Source organism: Onychostoma macrolepis, chromosome 03, assembly GCF_012432095.1.
Source record: "Onychostoma macrolepis isolate SWU-2019 chromosome 03, ASM1243209v1, whole genome shotgun sequence".
In the NCBI taxonomy this organism is placed as follows: domain Eukaryota; kingdom Metazoa; phylum Chordata; class Actinopteri; order Cypriniformes; family Cyprinidae; genus Onychostoma; species Onychostoma macrolepis.
The window spans coordinates 13702636-13718138 of NC_081157.1; the positions used below are offsets into that span (position 1 = coordinate 13702636).

General features: G+C 36.3%; 1 protein-coding gene and 1 long non-coding RNA gene across 2 annotated transcripts; both read left to right on the forward strand.

Moving 5' to 3' along the window:
* The first annotated feature begins 2856 nt into the window (after window positions 1–2856).
* LOC131537229 (CD209 antigen-like protein D) lies at window positions 2857–6198 on the forward strand. The gene is made up of 5 exons (XM_058770541.1): window positions 2857–3523; window positions 3623–3916; window positions 4048–4175; window positions 4362–4474; window positions 4928–6198. Exons 1-5 carry the CDS (start codon window positions 3400–3402, stop codon window positions 5061–5063), a joined length of 795 nt encoding a protein of 264 aa, XP_058626524.1. The 5' UTR covers window positions 2857–3399; the 3' UTR covers window positions 5064–6198.
* Window positions 6199–12458: 6260 nt separating this feature from the next.
* On the forward strand, window positions 12459–14138 carry LOC131537270 (uncharacterized). The gene is made up of 4 exons (XR_009270231.1): window positions 12459–12755; window positions 12844–13104; window positions 13667–13920; window positions 14114–14138. It is a non-coding gene; the product is annotated as an uncharacterized LOC131537270 (long non-coding RNA).
* The last annotated feature ends 1365 nt before the right edge of the window (window positions 14139–15503 follow it).

The window sequence follows — 15503 nt, forward strand, 5'->3', positions numbered from 1 at the left end:
CCTTGCCTTGCCTTGCCTTGCCTTGCCTTGCCTTGCCCGATGTCATTATTAAAGACTATTATTTTGAAGTTACTCCTTGTCTCCGTGTTCCTCGTTCCTCCCTGCTGTGTGCACCGTGACAATAGTAGGCCTCAGGTAACAGAACCTGAGTTTCATCTATCATCATGTTGAGCCCGGAAAAGCTAACTGTTAGTGAACAAACTGACAGTAAACTTCTTGTTAAAAAAGGGGGCAGGCTATCTACAAATTAACAATGTCACAGTAATTGACTCTGATTAAAAGTGATTTCTGTTTCTGAAATTAAAAACTGAGTTTCCTTCAACTTAAGGTGAAGAAACCATCTTCAATAAAGCCACTCAAACTTAAGGAGCTTGTAGGAGCAGTTAAAGGACAAGCTCCTTATAAAGTATGAATGTTAATTTATTTCTGTTTTTTACATATATAATACAGAACTGCAAGAATCATGGAATTCCAGCCCTTCATCTACATCTGATTCTTCAGTGGAAAAAAAAGAAAAAGAAAGTGAAAAAGCGAAGCAAGAAGCATGAAAAATAAGGAAAGAAAATGCAACTTTGATACTGTTTAATTTAAATGAAGTGTATATCTGTTTTGAAAAAAGTTAATGTTTACAATAAAGTTCAGAGAATCTGAGGTTTTTGTTTAATACACTTTTAATGGGTGGTTGCCTCCGCGAAGTGCATTCAAATCGTTTAATGCACAGCTAGCCGTTGATTATCCCGTTTATGCCATGGTCATTTGCCAGCATTCACATGTTAAAGATGTTAATAATATTTGCGCTGCAATATTTGACCGGAATGATAAAAATTACGGTTATTTTCGTCTGTATTACCATTCAACTGTAACTGTATGTTACTATGGTTACCAATGTTTATAGGAAGCGCATTAATATAGAACGTGATTAAACTGACCTGGAACTACCTGCAGTTCAACGAATTTAATCAACACCTGCCAGCCAATCAGAATCCAGTATTCAGACAGACCATGGCATAAGCTCTTATATATCCTGGGAGGAGCTGGAAACTAGTGATGGGAAGTTCGGATCATTTTACTGACTCGGACCTTTGAGTCTCGTTCAGCAAAATGAACGAATCTTTTTTCGAGTCATTTAGTTCATTTTAGCAAAATATCGATCAAAAAACGTTGATCACACTACAAACAATACAAAACTAATGCTATAAGAAACAGAAAAGATTTCATTCATTGTTTATCTGGGTCTTCTATTATTAGCTCACCTCACATCTGACAAGTCTTTGAGACGTTCGTTCATCACGTGACAGCCTCATAAGCTAAACCTATGCAGTCTGAGCCGGAAAGAGAATTGATTAGTTCGTCTCGAGTCTTTCGAGTCGTTTGTTCTTTTGTCGTGTGACGTGACAGCATTGGACAGATAAATTAGTTAATTTACAAGCTTCCTTACAAATGGGTGCATAGTTATTATTATTATTTACTCTTACAGTTACGTGATGCGTTTCTGATCTCAAATTGTAGCTTTTTAATTACAGTTTATAAATGTGAATTTCTGTCATGATTCTTTTCCATAAAACTGAATGTGGTAACAAAGATAATAAACTAAAGAGTTGGTTATTATTATTATTATTATTAAGTCTTTTTCCCTCAGACTGCATAGGTTTAGCTTATGGGGCTGTCACGTGATGAACGAATGACTCAAACCCGAAGACTCGGGATATGAACTAATCAATTCTCTTTTCGGCTCTGACTGCATAGGTTACGCGTATGGGGCTCTCACGTGATGAACGAACGACTCAAACCCGAAGACTCGAAACAGGTGAACTAATTCAGTGCAGAACCTATAGGATGTTGCGCATGCGCAACTCGTTCTTCCCGAGTCACATTAAAGATTCGTTCAAAAAGAACGAATCGTTCGAGAACGACCCATCACTACTGGAAACAGGTAATCTACTTTTCCACTGTATTGCACCTCGACAGTACAATGCTGGTGACCTGACTCGCTGCTGAGATGACAGTAAGCAATACTCTTTCATCAGGTAAATTTTCATATGGGAATTTCTAAACCAAATCATATCAGAAGCACATCACATAATTACCCCATACTTTCAGCTGAGTTGTTCAGTAATCTCCATGACCTCACATAAATAACACTAGTAAATAATATAGCTTTTATTCTTTAGTAAGCTGTGGTAAAATTTTATAAAGGCTATAGTGGCTTTTAACTTCATTATAATTACTAAATTATACTGTAGTATAATACAGTTTACTATTTGTATCAATGTCATGCAATATATATGTAGTAATAATACAATAAGTATCCAGTATGTAGTGTAAAATATACTGCATCATATATTTTATTACAATAAGGCAACTTGCAAATCATAATATTGTTCCCTAACACAGTAGGTTATAAATACCACATAATCTTAGAACAGTTACACTTTACTTATGAAATACTAACAGTGTAAATACTTTTAATTGTCCAAGTCATTACCCCCTTATTCCCCAATTGTTTCCGTTTACCTACATATACGTTCAGCTTTATGTTACGCTGACGCAGAAAATCGTGGACTCTACATAAACGTAATTTCAGTATAAATAGTTTATAATTTTGCAGGTTATTACCCCCTTATTCCCCAAACGTTGCAAATTATTCCCTTATACCTACGAGTAGGTACTGTGGAGGTAATCTATAGTTACAAATACATACGCTGTAAATACTGTTTAATTATGCGGTACATTGCGGGCTGTAATCTAAAGCGTTACCTTAAAGTGTTTACTTTTCATAAAACTCAAATTTGTCTTGGTTTTTGCTTTGGTTTACAAGTCTAAAGTGGCAAAGGTTCAAATCCATAATCTCCTTCATTGTGATCTTTAGCCTTTAGACACTTGAGATGAAAAATATTTGTTAAATTCTCAAATAATTGCACAGTACTGGGAATGTGCAGAACTACATATTTTCATAACCAGTTGGAGGGTTTTATGAGAGATTAGAACAGAGAATTATGCAGGAAGCCCTGCATGGCAGATCAGACACATTTTAAGTACAGTACTAAGATCATCTTTAAACAAACATACAAATAGATAAATGCCAATTGTAATGAAAAATCAAATCAGGTAAAAATGTTAAGAATAAGCAACATTATTAGAAGAAAAAGCTACACGTTGACTTTCTAGTAGTCTACAAGCAAACAGTTTACATTGGGTGAAATGGCAATTTGTATCATTTCTCAGTGTTTTTTTTACATTATTTTTTAATATATACACAGTAAGCAGACAGGAAATGACTGCTCAGTGTGGTCATAGCGGTGTAGTTAATGTTTAGTCTCTTAAAGCATTAGTACACAGCGGTGCAGTCCACACACTAGCAACTTTGACTCTAGACGACTCAGCATTGGGATACGAGAGATGGAAAGAAAAGATGTAGTGGAGGCGATCACTGATGTCAACAGAGATGCTAGAAACCGTCATAATGTCAGGACAGAAACGGAGAACCCAGACACCAAGAGACACCAAACACCTCGACACACAGGTACTGAGACTCATTTCATTATAGTCACATGAACTAACATGTACATTAGAGTCATATATGCGTTTAAGAAATATTTATCATCATATTTGTGATCTACAGGAAGTGTTTGTTTGAAGGTCAGAAGCTCCAGAGCAGCCCCAGTGTGTTTGATGCTGCTGTGTGTTCTTCTGCTGACTGCAGTCATAGTGCTGGGTGTCAATCTCCACAATATGATTGAGGAGTTTTACATCAAGAACAAAAACCTCACAGACGAGATAGAAGAGTTAAAAAACAGAAAACACAGCTTGGACAAAAATATTACAGAATTATCAGCTACGAATAAACACCTAATTGAACAAAAACCTGATTTACAGAAGAAGATCGATGAATTGTGGAATCAGATAAGCAAAATGGGTAATAAAGAACTACACAAATATTAAAAGGACACAGTCAATATGTTTTGGGTATAACCTGTTATAAATAGGCTGTGTCAATAAGTGTGGATGGCAATACAGAGTTAATTTGTGTACTGCTTGTGTTTACAGATGGATGGGATTGCTATCAATCCAGTCTCTACTATGTTACCTCTGAGAAGAAGAGCTGGACTGAGAGCAGAAGAGACTGTACAGAGAGAGGAGCAGATCTGATCATCATAAACAACAGACAAGAACAAGTGAGTGAAAAATTGTGTGTTTGTGAAGTACTAAACTATATTTTATTCCTTTGCGGTCTTTCCGAGACATCTTCATGCAGAAAATCGATTCACAAATACTAAAACATTTAGCGGTGGGGTGAGGTTCTTGTTATTATATTCAAAACTGTTTTTGTTTATTCAAGCATATTTCTATTGCATTATTAGGACTTTGTGAAAAAGAAGAACAAAGAAATGTCTGGTGGTTCTGAAATCTGGATCGGTCTAACTGAGGTGGAGGATACATGGAAATGGGTTGATGGCAGCACACTGACCCCTGGGTGAGAAATCACTAAATTAAAATATTTAATTCAACTTAAAATATTCCAGACTGTTATTATACTTCTAGAACTAAACTGATCAAATGAAAGACCTTCAAAAGCTTTTAAGTTACATCCACTAAACTCAGCACAGACCTACAGCCTGTTTTGACCTATCTACCCATCCATTCAACTACCCACCGACCTAGCTACGCACTGGCCCGTTTCGTCTATACAACAAAGACCATGATCGCAACCAACAACAATCATCATAGAAATTTCTGAGTCACCACATAGCATGCCTTGGTACCCAAAACACCATTGCAACAGCCTAGAAATGCTCTACAACAACTTTAAGCAACTGGCCATTAAAACAGTCAAACCTTTCAAATGTTTTTAAACTTTTAAACAAAATCAAAGTTAGTCCTGTCTTTACCTCACAGTCAGACATCTAATACCAGTCTGTTGTTGCAGGTTCTGGGCGTCTGGAGAACCTAGTGATAGCTCTGGTAACGAGGATTGTGCTGTAAATCTGTCATCAGGGTTTGCTGATTATTCATGTGATAAAACTTTTAAATGGATCTGTGAGAAGAACAATTCGAAGAACTAATTACACTAAACGGTTCATAAAGGGTTTTTACAACATGTTTGGTCTCATGTAATAAACCATCTTTATCACTGAAACTCTGAGTAATTTCGTATGATCCTATTATATTTTGTTACTGATACAACATCTAGCAAAGTCACACTTTGTTAAAAGCTAAAAAATGTTTCAATTAACTCAACGGATAAGTTTGGGGTGTGGCTATTTAGTTTTTCCTTCAATTCTGCCTGGTAACGGATTGTGACGCAGAAACTAAGATGTTTGTTTATCTTTGTAACACAAATGAAGATATTTTTGTTGAAATCCGAGAGCTTTATGACCCTGCATAGATAGCAATGCAATTGACACGTTCACAGCCCAGAAATGTAGTAAGGACATCGTTAAAATAGTCCATGTGGCATCAGTAGCTTAACCTTAATTTTGAACATGTGAACATGGTAGTTGCGTTGCAGGGTCAGAAAACTCTCAGATTTCATCAAAAAATATCCTAATTGGTGTTCTGAAGATGAACAAAGGTGTTATGTGTTTGGAACAACATGAGGGTGAGTAATTAATGACAACTATTCCCTTTTAAAAAAAAAGAAAATAATGCATTTCAGTCATTTATGAAAGTAAAAAAAAAAAAAAAAAGCAAATTCAACCAAAGGCTAAACAATATGACCAGTTTTTCTAGCAGTCTACAAAAAATGTGTGTGGGGGTGGGTCTTTATCTTTATCATTTATCTGCAAAAATGTTTTTATATAAGCAAACAGGATATGCTCAGTGTGGTCACAGTGGTGTAGTTAACGTTCAGCCTCTTAACTCTTTCCCCGCCAGTGTTTAAAAAAAAAAAGTTACCAGCCACTGCCACCATTTTTAATGATTTTCATCTAAATTTGACGGCCCTCAGAATATTTTCTGGTATGAATATATGAACATATTATATATCAAAATAAAGAACCGAGCCGCTGCTTTAAAAATAAATAAATAAATAAAAGTTATTCTATCTTCATGTGTTCATGTTTTATCACCACTTAAATGCACATAAGTTTCATCAGAAATACAACATTTTGGACAAAAAACTGAGAAAAAATTCATTTTTATCAAAGTACTGCATTTTCAAGCAAAATGCATTCAAATGTCACATTCTTTCACCTGTAAATAATTATATGAATAATTGAAATTGCATTCAATAAACAGAACAAACACACATGCATGTATAGCCTATGTTTATACACACACACGCGTAGGCTACATACATACATAAATAATATGTGTATGTGTGCAGTATATGTATGTATATATTATTTATATATATATATATATATATATATAGAGAGAGAGAGAGAGAGATCACGCACACACACACGTTGGTATTTGTGGTTTACAGGGACTCTCCGTAGGAATAATGGTTTTTATACTGTACAAACTGTATGTGCTATTGCCCTACACTAACCCTACACCTAACCCTACACCTTACAGGAAACTTTCTGCATTTTTAGATTTTCAAACCCCCACACACACCCACCCACCCACCCACCTTAATAAGTAGGAAGTGATGCTGACAAGTATTAAGTGTCAGTGAAGTAGTAGTCACAATTTCAACATGTAGCCAACCAAGGGCGACAGAGCCTTTTCAGTCAATGCCCCCTGTCTGTGGAACCAATTGCCTCTAGACTGCTGCCTTGCACCTTCCATTACCATTTTTAAATCAAGATTGAAAACATATCTTTTTTTCTTTAGCATTTTAATCTCACTTTATTGTTGTTTTATTGGCTGTCTTGTTTGCTTCTTTTCTGATTTTCTTTTCTCTTTTAAATTTATTTTACATTAAGCACTTCATATAGCTTTGCTATGTTTAAATCTGCTATGTAAATAAAATTTACTTTTAACAAGTTTTCAATCTGAAAAAATAGGTCGTTTTATTGAAGGTTACTGCTGTTTTCATACTGGTGAGTCTTAGTTCTGTGTTCAATAAGCAGCAAAATAATCCAGCAGAAGAACACACTGCAGCACCAAATACACTGTAGCTTTAATGTATCTTCTGGTCACTTCCTGAAAATTATGAATATTAAGATGAATGTTAATTAATCACATGACTAAAATGTGTGTGTTAGTTATTGTTATAATCAAATGTGTCTCAGTACCTGTGTTGTTCCTCTTGCATATTTTTGTTTTTTTAGAGTCAAATTGTGTAAGTCACCGTTATGTGGACTGCACCGTTGTGTACTAATACTTTAACTCTTTCCCCGCCATTGACAAGATATCTCGTCAATTAAGAGACAACGCTTCCCCGCCATTGACGAGTCTTTACAGCAATCCGTGTTCTAGGTGTATTAAACAGTAAGGAAAGCCCTAGCGCATGTCCTGATTGAGTTACGAGACTTCCAGGTCCGAATACAAGAATCAGAGAAAATGTAGATCATGTTTTGACCATTTTGAATCTGATCGGGACGAAGTAGTCAGTGAGGGAGATGCATTTACAGACACAGAAGCATCTCTGGTTGTGACGTGGATAGACCGATAACCCGTCAATCTGAGTGTGTGTGTGTGTCACAGAATACAGATGAGCTACTAACCCAGATTAACAACCTCAGAGAGGACAGAGACCAGCTACTAACTAACACGACCAAAAACATGACCTAATAATAAAGAACAGAAATCTGTTGAACGAGAGAGACCAGACAATAAATCAACTTTCAATTCTTTGTAAAAAGGATGTAGTTTGGTTGTGGTCTCAGTAACTTGTCGTTTCTTTGAGTAAACTATGCTAGAAGTTACAGGTGGTTGAGAGTAGAAGTCTTCATGGGTCCACTTAGGTCTGAGAAACAAGTGTGTTTGCAGACCAGGCCCTCAAACATAAACTAACATACACTATATACAGCAGTAATATAAAATGAATGGTTTTCTTTGTGATTACACAGTATAAAAATAAATATTACTTTATTGCTAATAAACGGATATGTTCTTTGTCACACATGCACTGTATGTTCACACGTCTCCTTCTGTTTAGTTGTAACTAGTGTTAAAACCAGAATAAAAAATGCAGAGCCATCAGTCTAGACGGAGCAAAAAAGGAACAATATTCAGCATTAGCAGAATGTTCAGTTTGTCAGTTACTAAAACAATCAAACAAACCAATGCCAAACTAATTAGCTAATTCAAATTAAGAAAAGAAAAAAACAACAACAAAAAAAACACATGACAGCATATATTCATGCACTTTCTCAAACAAAACAATTTGTGGAAATCCCAATCTGGTCTCATGATGAAAACAAACCTCTAGGAACTCTAGCAAGACGCGATATACGTGCTGCCATGTACATTTTATGACAAGTTTGATATGAAGTGTCCATGTATAATGTGACATTGGTTTTGTAGGCATATGTTCATTCGTTGAGTGCACTGATCTATATATAGATCAGTGGTTGAGTGGCACTGTAAGTATAATGCTCCTAACGTTTTAAAATAATGTACCATCTGTACTACACCCAGAGGTGGGTGGAGTACCCAAAAACTGTACTCAAGTAAAAGTAAAAGTAATAGTCTGAATAGTTACTTGAGTAAGAGTAAAAAAGTATTGGATAAAAAAACTACTCAAGTAGTTAATTACTAGTTAATTTGGATCATATACTGTATAGTCTATTTTTGTTTAGATATATAGATAAAATTTGTGTCATATATATTTAAAAAAACACACACACACTGCCATTCAAAAGATTTTTAATGTTTTTTTTATTTTTTATGTAATTTATTTCAGTGATACAAAACTGAATTTTCATCAGCCTTTACGCCAGGGGCGGCGTTTGCGTATGGCAGAGTATGGCAGTTGCCATACCCTAGCCCAGTCAGGTGCTGTGAAAAATTATCCAAACTTGAGTCGATTATAATTCGTTTTTATTATTTTAAATCAGAGAGTTTTAAAAATAGTAAACCAATGATAAGCACTAAAATAACTTGTCAGTAAAACTTCGTAACGCCATTGGATCATCGAGCTCTCAGCGAGACCTCGTAACTTCACCCCGCCTCCATTCAGACTGACTCACCGCGCACAGCCTGGAGACAGATCGCCGCTTTTTCGTAATGCAAGGGTAAATAAATAATTGATGTTTGAATAGTACAGCGTTTTCTTTACACAAACACTGTGTCTGTAAAGGATAATGTTTTTGTGTTTGAAGAGTGGAGAAGAATTATTGCCGTCTATATACTTGTGTAGCTACGTTTTAAATATCCTGTGCATAAGCGCTTAATTTGAGATTTTGGCCAAGTGTATTAAACAACAAGAAAAAACTAAGCGCCCATATAGCTACAGTCAAAGTTATATAACCTGTAAAAGTTGATGAAAGCATATAATGCAATGCACTTGCTGCTTCAGATAACAGTTACAGCTGTTCTAATGACAGACAAAACATTCCATCTCCGTCATTCTCTGGTCAAAACATTGTTAACTCCATTTGAGCTTGATTTTCATATAATGTTATGTGCAAGTGTCTGATACAATACCAACGCTAACGACGCAGTGTTGTTTAATTATTGAATTTTTAGCATGACCGCTACAAAACATCTAAACATAATGAAACAAACAAGTGAACATTGACGGATCTTCTTTCGTCTGTTCTGCAAAATGTAAACAAATGTAGCCTATATATTTCTGCAAGCGTAAATATTATGAAAATATCAATATTAATTGTGTCTAGACAAAGGCATTCCTCTTGGAACAGGTCACGCGCCACTGCATATGCAGAGCTAACGCGGGTTTGGCGGGTGTTCATTTCATACTCTGACAGCTTATTTAATGTATAAATTATACGTTGTATTTAATGTATAAGGTACATGTACAACAAACTGGTAATGTCATAGTGGTATGGTGTACTGTAATCAAATCTATACCTGTGGAACCGACAGCACACGCGGTGTTCATCTAATAAAGATCTTCATAGCTAGCAAACAATAGCCTTTGAAGATTTGCTTTCAGTTGACTGTAGATACAAAGTCACATCTTCAACGCTCCTTGATGTTCTTAAACTTTCTGTTACAACTCTGAGTGAGAACCGCTTCAGACGACTCAGCGCGTGCGGCAGGGAACTGAACCAATCATTCAAACTGATTTGCGAACCAATTCACTGGTTTGATCAAGCCTTTGAACAGAATTGAACAGATTCATCGCTCATTGCCCAGAGAAAAGTAGACGGCGCATTTGGAATAAATTGAAGCATTTTTAACTTTTATTGCATTAAGAAAAAGTAATGAGAGGAGCGTCGCCCACAGTAACGAAGTAAAAGTACTGTTTTTTTGGTTGTTGGCTCTGACTATGTCCCCATAATTCAAAAGGCTTAAAAAACATACTAAATGGTGTTTTTTTGAAAATCTAAAAATGCAGAAAGTTTCCTGTAAGGGGTAGGGTTAGGTGTAGGGTTAGTGTAGGGCAATAGCACATACAGTTTGTACAGTATAAAAACCATTACGCCTATGGAGAGTCCCCGTAAACCACAAATACCAACGTGTGTGTGTGTGTGTGTGTTTGTTTGTTCACTTCTCACTGCTGTGTGTGTGTGCACTTGGATGGGTTAAATGCAGAGCACAAATTCCAAGTATGGGACACCACACTTGGCCACACGTCATGTCCTTTCCCCTTTTTTAAAATTCTCACTTTTTTAAAAAACACTGAGATGATGTGACTCCAGACATCAAAACAAAAAAGATGAAGCTCAAGAAAATATAAAAAAGAGATGGAAATCTATGCTAATGGAGATCCTATAAACAGTCATGATGTCAGGACAGAAACAGAACTCAAACACTAAACAGCTCGACACACATGTACTAATTCTATTATAACTACTAACATGTTTTAGTCACATTAGTGTTTAAGGGCCTCGTGATATGATCATGCTGTGATATTACAGAGACGTCTCCTGTAAGGAAATGTCTCTCAGTGACAGAAGCCACTTATTAGTTTCACTTCCTCTAGTGTTTTTAGATGCACCATTTGTAATTTCTTCCACATTCGAATGTTGTTCCCCTAAATAAATGAATAGTACTTTTAAGAAGTCCAACATTTCAATCCAACATTTCCTCACTCAGTTGATAATATCTTTTGTAATTAAAAAAAATCAAAAATAAAAGATTTAGATATATGAATATAGTTGTGCATTGGAACAGCACTGTTCTTCCGATGGGTGTTTCTACAGTGACACTTTGAGTGGCATTGGTGTCATTTGCAGCATTGGCTTCCGAGAAGTGCTTGCTCACGCTACCAAAAGCAACTAGTTCTCAACCAGTGTAGCTGTTAAACAAAGATTGCAACTGCAGTTAAGGAGCAACTAATGTGAAGAGTAACTACAGTCAGGGGCATAGTTTGTGGGGGGGATAGGGGGAGGTAACCCCCCCAATAACCAAAACTAGCAAATATAACCCCCACTAATATTTATACCATGGTTAATGGAAACCTAGAATCAGGCTATTAATTAACTATTTAAATCGCTCATTCGGCACTTTTATGAGTGCTAGCTTGACGTATGAACCAGTTATCAGCACAATATGATTGAAGCGCAGTTGTTTTAATTGTGCATGACCGCGTGAATCAGCTTATACTCTTATTATACTCTGCGCGAGTTCACCAGCATGCTCGAAAAGTGAGAAAAGATTTGTGCGAGCCATTCCTATCACGAAGCTGGAAGTAAAATGTGCGATCTATTTGAAGTCTGTTGAGAAATTGCCACTTTAAAATGCTATGGAGGAAGTCGAACTGTATCTAAAAAAGGCAAATAAACTAAAAAGACTGATGAAAAGAGAACACAACTATCTTGCACCAACACAGGCCTATATTCAAATATTTTTGAACTACTGATGACAGCCTTTACTAGAATTCATATCATTTTATTGTAGGCTTGTTTATTGTGGTATATTTTGTCTAACTTGTAGAATTTGCTACAATTAAGAACTATGGTACATTTTTCATAAGAGCATGTAAGTCAGAATCGAGAGCCATGTGTAACCTGGCCTTCACATATTCCAAGAGATGGCATAGATTAAATCATTAAGAGCCTGATCAGTTGGGGTAAGAAATAACATTTTCTTATATTGATGTTTAAATTGACTTCCCATGGCATGATGAATTAGAACATTCTGTCAATAGCCTATAAGTGCTTTAGTAATGTAAATAACTTTATATAGGCTATATGTAAACCAGTTAACTAGGCTATTATTGAACTTATGTTATTAACCAACTTTGCATGTGTAGATAATAGCACAAAAGACCTTTTTACAAAAATAAATTTATAAATAAACTTTGTGAGGGAACATGACGCGGGAACATGACACTTCAACCCCCACAAAATTCAAACCAAAACTACGCCCTTGACTACAGTGCAATTTCATTATGATCTGCAGTACATGAGTACAAAAGATAAAGCTCCCAACAACCCCCCCAAAAAAACGACAACAAAAAAAACCCATACGCCTTACTAGGATATCACATGACCACAGTGGTGCCTTTTAAAAGTAAAAGCTCAAAAGCAGAAGTTTAAAGCAATACAGCCAACTAGAAGCATCAACTTCTAATAATCTCACATTTACCTCCATCTTATTAATGGCATTCATGGAGAAAGATGAAGATAAAGAGGAGATGAACATCTATGCTAATGTACATTCTGTAAACATTCATGATGTCAGGACAGAAACAGAGAACACCAGGAAACACCAAACACCTCAACACACAGGTACTGCGACTCATTTCATTATAACAAAAACACACACATTTGACACAAATAACACATTTGAGTTATTTGAGTGTTTAATAATCTTCAGGAAGTGATTGTGTGAAGATCAGAAGCTCCAGAGCAGCTGTAGTGTGTTTGGTTCTGCTGTGTGTTCTTCTGCTGACTGCAGTCATAGTGCTGTGTGTCTACATCCATACAAACAACACAAACTACACACAAGAGACACACCAGCTACTAACCAACATCACCAACCTCACAGAAGAAAGAGATGAGCTAATAATAAAGAATGGAAATCTATCAAATGAGAGAAACCAGCTAATAAATCAACTTTCAATTCTTGGTAAAGACGGTAAGTTTCTTCATGCTATGTATCTGGATTGTGGTCTCAGTAACTGTACACTACATATTATAATGTAGTGTATGCTATATATTCTTTGAGTAAACAATCTGCTATAAGTTACTGGTGGTTAAGTGTAGAGGTCTTCATGGGTTCACTTAGATTGGAAAACCCAAGGTCCGAATCGAGTGGTTCAAGTCTAAAACTTTGATGAGTGCCTCGGATGCGGGTTGAGACTGACATTTCATCTCCCTCTGTTTGGTTCTTATTAATGTTAAAAACAGAATCAATAAACAAACGAACAAACCTAAGCCATTCAAGAGAATTAATGCAGGGATATCATTATTAAAATGAATAAAAATGTCCTTGTCATTTGAGGTGGAACATACTGTACATCTTATTTGCGATTTATCTCCTTGAAATTACAGTACTTGCTGATATTGATTATAGAAAACCATCCAAATGCAGCATATTGCAAAACTAACGAACTCATTCAAAATAAGTTATCCATTTAGGCAACCCTAAATGGATAACGTACAAGCACAATTCTTACTATGTTTCCTCTGGGTGAAAGAACTGGGTTGACAGCAGACGAGACTGTTTGCAGAGAGGAGCAGATCTGATCATCATAAACAACAAAGAGGAACAAGTGAGTGAAAGATTGTGTTTGAGTCAGTGCTGAATACTGCTTATGGTCTAAATGTATAATATTTCATTCTAGGAATTTATTACAAACGTTACTAGTGGAAACATTGTGTGGATTGGTCTGACTGACAGTGATAATGAGGGGGTCTGGAAGTGGGTTGACGGCAGCGCACTGACCACTGGGTGAGCAGCTTGACCTCGATTCTCAATCACACTGTTGTGTACGAAAAAAGTATAGATAATTTAAACCATAGCCTCTTTGCAAGCAATATCAATGCATTCATGCATTAACTTCTAAACCTATTTAGTCACTTGAGCCACATATATTATATGACAAATAAACTTGAGCTGTTTTAATGATGATCTGTTTTTGTAGGATCTGGAGTTACTGGGGGTCCAATGAGCCCAATAGCAGAGCTGGAGATGAGGACTGTGTTGTATCTCACAATGTCTGGGCTGATTATCCATGTAATTATACATTTGTATGGATTTGTGAGAGGAATTAAAGGGGTCATCGGATGCCCATTTTCCACAAGTTGATATGATTCTTTAGGGTCTTAATGAAAAGTCTATAGCATACTTTGGTTAAAATTTCTCAGTGTAAAAAGCACCTTTACCCTGTCAAAATCAGCTGTTTTCATCAAGCCGTTTTTTAGTCCATGTCCCTTTAAATACTCAAGACTCTGCTGACCCCGCCCCTCTCTTCTGTGGGGTGATGAGCAGTACTGTTTACTTTAGCCATGAATCTGGCTAACTAGCACATTATTAGGAAAGGCGATTTGCAGAGATTCATAAAAAAACATTATACTAATTTCTTCTGTAGATGAAGCTGGATCACGAATGATTTGTGCGAACATAACGCATTTAGGCAGATAGGGGATCGGCGCATTCACTTCAAAGCGAAAGTAACGTTAATCCTCTGTGTCTTCAGCGGCTCAGATGTTGGGAGTAAATGCCGACTGCTATATTCATTATTACATGCAACAACAACAATAAAACGCCTCAATCGCTTGATCTGAGACATCTTGTCTTTCCCTGCACTGGAGGCGGACAGCTCCCAGCTCACTGAGGGCGGGTCTAAGTTAAGACGGTCGTGTCAATCAACTATTGTTGGGGTGGGGGTCCTGTACAGAACTACGTCATTCTTACAGGAATCTGAGAACAGCCTGATTTGAGAAAGAGGATTTTAACATAGGGATTTAAAAAAAAAAAAACATTGGATGGATTTTTATCATTGTAGGATGGATGTGTACACACACTTCCAACACACATTAATGTTCAAACAACTTGAAAAGTGAATTTAGCATTCGAAGACCCCTTTAAGAGGTTTACCAAAGCTGTTACATTAAATCTGTCCATCCAAAGTAAAGCAGTAACCAAATTAATGTTCTGTAATGTGCAAATCAGAAAGAAGAGTTAGGGTTAGGTTTATTATTTTTAATGAATGTTTGATGCTCATTTTAATAATATTCATAGAAAAATGAGAAGATATTAAAGCAATTATGCAACCACTTGTGTGTAATATTTCTCAATTTGTCCTTATTTAATAAACAGAGAACAAGTGATTCACCATAACAACTCATTCATATACACTTTATTAGGTACCTTGTCAGTGCCGGCCCGGGTTGCACACCCTTCTGCCTTCAGAACTGCCTTAATTCATCCTGACACAGATTCAATAAGGTGCTAGAAACATTCCCCAGAGATTTTGGTTCATATTGACATGACAGCATCATGCAGATTTGTCAGCTGCATATCCATGATAC